The 5,175-nt window shown below is 47.2% G+C and overlaps 1 protein-coding gene and 1 pseudogene across 1 annotated transcript; both read left to right on the forward strand.

Annotated features, from left to right (window-relative positions):
- The first annotated feature begins 1,517 nt into the window (after positions 1-1,517).
- Positions 1,518-2,225, forward strand: LOC127339460 (citrate-binding protein-like). Its single transcript, XM_051365312.1, has 2 exons — positions 1,518-1,736; positions 1,824-2,225. The coding sequence occupies exons 1-2, from the start codon at positions 1,518-1,520 to the stop codon at positions 2,223-2,225; spliced, it is 621 nt and encodes a 206-aa protein (XP_051221272.1).
- A 937-nt stretch (positions 2,226-3,162) lies between these two features.
- Positions 3,163-4,373, forward strand: LOC127338279 (F-box protein At5g49610-like; annotated as a pseudogene).
- The last annotated feature ends 802 nt before the right edge of the window (positions 4,374-5,175 follow it).

The following is a 5,175-nucleotide window of genomic DNA, read 5'->3' on the forward strand; positions in this document are numbered from 1 at the left end:
TGCCAACCATTAACCAAAGTGGGCTCAAATAAGATTTTCATATAGGCCGTTACGTTGCTGGCAACGAATCGTAGCGTAAAAATAGGTCCAGCCTCAGTTTTTTCTCATGCAACAGCTGTCGGCCAAAACCTAGAACCAGAAAAATACCATGCAAGCAACCAAACTCGTCCCAAGTGTATGGATGCTATTGTTTTGGAGTACTCGTTCTGTCCTAACATGTAAGGTACTCATGATTGGATAGTCAACAACTTATAATTTGGACTATAATTTATATTTATAATATATACACGAAATTAGTATAATTATATATGGACTTTTGCAAGACAAACAAATTGATACCATATATTTTGGCACTTATTATTGGTCAAAGCCGTGCATAAAAGAATGTTTAAAATAAAGTGCACCTTACATTTTGAAACAGAGGAAACCTATTTGCGAGTGTATTTTATTCAAAACTCGGTAAACGACATGTATGCCGAGTTTCGAGAAAAATACACCCAGCAAATAGTTAGGCAACGATGTATTTTTGTAGTGATGTAAGGCGTAGGTGGTTTTAATAAATTATTATGCAGATTTTTCCCCATATTCTATTGGTAAAGAAAATACAGGGTGCGTCTACATGGGGCTCAAATATCTACTCTAAAAAATAATTTCTCTTTTGTTTGCAGGATTCAAAAAATACAGGAATACGAAAAACAACATTATACCCGTGGAACGTGAGGATTTTACTGCCCTGATGTGACGCCATTTTAGAGTTGCGAGTGGTGATTTATGGTGGAGCCCAGCAAATTTTATGTTTCTCTTGTTTTTTCTGCAAAAAGTCCAGCCACCGAGATTGCAATGGGTGGCCAAGATCTCGTCGCACCCTGGTTCCAGGAACGTGAGCGCGATATAAGGCTCCCAAAAAATGTAAGTTTGAGATATCATGCCATATTTATTCTTGTAGGAATTATAAACACATTATTCCGTTAGGGAAGGTGTTCGGCTGCATTGTAGTTGTAAAAAGAAACCATTGAATTCCCAGAATAAATTTCCTATAGAATCATGTGCATAGTAGACTATAGAATTAGATATTCTATGTCTACAAACCAAATAGGTCCAAATGTTGAAAGAAAAAACAATATGTGGCCTTCTAGAAAACATTTTACATTTTTTATTAATTCTGTCACGATTCTTCTAATTCCTTGAGAGTATGATTCTGACAATGATGTGCACCCAGCCATATGTAAATCCGTTTGTATGCACGTACAGATCGACGACGACAAGCTAGACCACTGACTGTCCGATGAGGAGAAGTGTTCTGCCACTGAATGTCTGAAACAACCACGCAAGAGCGTTCTTTTACTATCTCCCCGTAAGTGAACTCCTCATTCCTCAAGCACTTATAAATACAGCGCATGTGCGCTGCCTGTTCCAAGAACGAAGTGCTCTCTCCTGATCTGCGTGTGAGCGTGAGTGGCGAAGTGTGCACGAGCGATTTGATGGCTTCTTTCATCCTGCTGCAGTTGGTGGTCACGATGGCGGCGATGGGCGCGGCTCGTGCCAGCTCCCTCACCGCCGGCTTCACCCCAGTGAGACTGACGGAGTCGCAGTTCGTGGTGCAGAAGCCCTACAACGTGCCGCTGGACGCGCGGTACAAGTTCGCCGGCGGCGTCCGCCGGTTGTGGGTCTACTCCACCGACAAGCCCGGCAGCCCCACCCACCCCGGCGGCGCGCGCACCGAGATCAAGATCAACGTAAGCACGCTTGCGGGAGCTAAGCAACACAATCAAACGATAACATATTCATGTAGTACTTCGCTTTCGTTTCGTTTCATGCAGAAGGTGTACAGCTCGGGGGTGTGGCAGTTCAAGGGCGAGGTGTACGTGCCGACGGGCACATCCGGCGCCAGCATCATGCAGATCTTCGGGGCGGCGCCGGAGCAGCAGGCGACGACACTGATGCTCCACGTCTATGACGGCAGCCTCACCTTCTACCACGACCTGCACAGGGTGCTCGCCGAGAACATCTACGACCGGTGGATCCAGCTCAATGTCATCCACCACGTGGCTACGCGCAACGTCACCGTGTACGTCGACGGCCACAAGAGGCTGAGCTACCATGGCCCAGGAGCGGCCAGCGCGCCGCATTACTTCAAATTCGGGGTGTACAAGCAGTCGCACCACCACCCGTCGCACGTCATGGAGTCGCGGTGGAGGAACGTTGCGGTCTTCATCAAGCCATGATGGATCACACAATAGGACTCATAAATGGTTTATCTAGAGAACCGTCAACTTAAGCAAAACTCCCGTGATCTCGTACGTACGCGTGCCTAGAGAACTGCCAAATTGAGCAAAAAGCATGGTTTAAATACACCATGACGGGGTCTTGAAAAAAAATAGTGTTAGCTATTGTAATATATTCCTCTATTTCCGTGGTTGTATATAAGCGTTTGCTACTCCGTTAATGATTTGGTGTATTTTATTTATCCTAATTTCATTGTATTAACTTTGATTTGAAAATCATTTAACCGCATGATTTTCATATTTGTTATACAACCTGTAAATTGGTGCCAATACCACGAGACCGTGCGCCAAGGCACGCATGATGCTGGTGGCCAACCACACGCCGTGCAAGGCGCTGGCTTTTACGAGGGGAGAGTGTCGCCGGTGTCACGGTGCGATGAAGATGAGCATCTCCCGCCTGCCGTGGCAGAGATCTCGGTGGCTCCAGGCATAAAAGATCGTTGCCCTTGAAGACACCAGATGATGAAAACAACACCCTGCAGTGGGTATCACTATATCAGGGCACAAGGCTCTACTAGAAGAAGGCTATTCCAATGTATTATTCTTCCCATTTGGAAAAAAAAAGAAATAATCTTTATAGATGACATTACAAAGGCGTGTCAACATTGGGAGAAGTAGCTGTCACTGCAGGGTATTACAATTTTTCTAGATTCTTGCAAATGTCCAAAACTAAAATTTTCAGAGGGATTTTTTCAGGGAAATTGTTCCGATCTAAATTGGGCCTTTTTTTACGAACCCGATATAAATTGGGCTTAGGTGGACGGGCCTGACTCTATCTCGGATCGCCTCCTCTTCCCGAAGTCCAAACTGACTCCCGTGCCTTGTCGACATAAAAATAGAACTAGCCGGTTGCCGCCACCACGGCTCCCAGATCACGGATGGCAGAAGTGGCCGGCAGCGAGCCCCGGCTCCCCGAGGAGATCGTTCTCTGGGAGATCCTGACGCGCCTGCCATCCAAGCCCCTCCTCCGGTGTCGCGCTGTCTGCCGCTCCTGGCGCCGCCTCCTCACCTCCGACGAGGCCTTCCTCCTTGCCCACCACCGCCGGCAGCCCGCGCTCCAGCTCGTCACCATCGGGAAAGCCCAGGAGTGCAGGGTAGACGTTCTCAACCACCGGGCCGGCGAGCGGCGCCCCGTCGTCCGGACTGACCGGCACAGCAGCAGCGATAACCTCCATCTGCTCGCCGCCTGCGACGGCCTTCTCGTCGTCTTCGCCTGCGGGGCCTACCACATCTGCAACCCGGCCACTCGGCAGCGAGCTCCCCTTCCGCTCCTCCGCGGTGTCTTCATATGCAGCCTCTACCCTCACCGCCCGTCCAGGTCTTACCGGGTGTTGTGCTGCAAGGGACGCGCCGTCTACTACGTGTACACCGTGGGATCCAGTGAGCTGATCAGGTGCGTCGGCGAGCCTCCCGAGCAATGGGCGACCAGTGACATCTCGCTCATGTTTGGGTACTGTTACCCGCCAATCCTCGTACAGGGCAGGCTCCACTGGCGTCCCGTGGCGTTGTCCGGCAGCAAGTGCGACAACATGCTGGTTTTCGACACCATGGCCGAGACCTTCCGGCGTGTCCGGACCCCCGTCCGCCGACCCCTTTGAGATGAAGGGGGAGCTTGGATTGTACAGCCGCCACGGCCAAACGGTTGATCTATAGATGCTGGAGGACCACGAGAAGAACTTGTGGTCGTTCAAGCACCGCATCAAGTTGGAGAGGCCAATCCTTTTCCTGGTGCCGGATGAGCACGGAGATGTGTTCGTTATTTCTATGGAAAATAAGGGAGGCATTGGTTGGCATCAGTGCCTGAAACACTTGTCTGGCACTGTGGATACACGGCATAAATGGAGCATGCCTCTCAACCTTACGAGGCATAGGTTCAAAGAAAGCCTTATCGGGCATGACTTCTTCCTCCCGGAGGAAAGTAATGGTGGTGTGGATGAAACACCGTTGTTTCAGGGGTTGTCAACTGCGATGGTGCTTCCTGATGATAGTTCTCACTAGATTGAGGGAAATGTGGTTCATCATGTTGGCCAAGCTTATTGCTTAGTGTTGATGGTTCTGATTTTTGGTCATGTCCCTAATTAAGTCTGTGTTCGGTGTCCCCCAGGTTTCAGGTGCTTTTTACTTAACCAGGGGCATGCGCCATTATGTGTCTATTTTACGCATTTTAGGTCTAGACCTTCTCATTCTATCTCATAAGTAGTAACGCATTGTAATCTCCCTGAAGATGAAACTATGTTATCAATTGCTCCTGGATATATAGCAAAGTGGATGATAAAATTAACTACAATATTCATGTTATATACATGTTTGCATACTTTTTGCCATGTCATTTTTGCTGCCCGTGGCTTCCTCCTGCTTATTATCCTTGTTCTCTCCAATCCACATTTTCGAATCTTGTTACTTTTTACCCTTCTTCTCATTCTTTTATATATTCATTCCTCATTTTTCATTGTGTTATTGTCTATCTCTTATACTCTCTCCGATCTATATTACTTGATGCTAATATAGATGTATCTAGACACATTTTAGTTAGATATACATCGATTTTAGCATGAATTAATATGGACCGGAGAAAGTAGTTCAAAACTTCAGATAAATGTTCGTCTCCGAAGACAAAAAATTCATCAATCCAAGGACGAGGGATGGGACACACAAGCTCAAAACAAGATCAGGGACATGAATAAATTGATCAAACCGTGACAAATGGTACTGTCACAATGAATCAAATATCGCCAACGGCCTAGGGAAATAAGGCTCAATCACTGATAGTTTTCTAGATAATCTATATTTTTTGCGGTATCCGTCAGCCCTGAACACCCATCCTGCTGTCTAGAATTCAAACATCTATCTTTACATTTCCGTCATTTTTTACTCCAATGTAACCGCATGC

Source organism: Lolium perenne, chromosome 3 (assembly GCF_019359855.2).
Source record: "Lolium perenne isolate Kyuss_39 chromosome 3, Kyuss_2.0, whole genome shotgun sequence".
Taxonomy (NCBI): Eukaryota; Viridiplantae; Streptophyta; class Magnoliopsida; order Poales; family Poaceae; genus Lolium; species Lolium perenne.

Excerpts from the sequence above, each read along its gene's own strand:
- LOC127339460 (XM_051365312.1), top strand. The coding sequence starts at position 1,518 with ATGGCGGCGATGGGCGCGGCTCGTGCCAGCTCCCTCACCGCCGGCTTC. Across the intron at positions 1,737-1,823 it reads GCACCGAGATCAAGATCAAC|GTGTACAGCTCGGGGGTGTG; the intron begins GTAAGCACGCTT and ends TTCATGCAGAAG.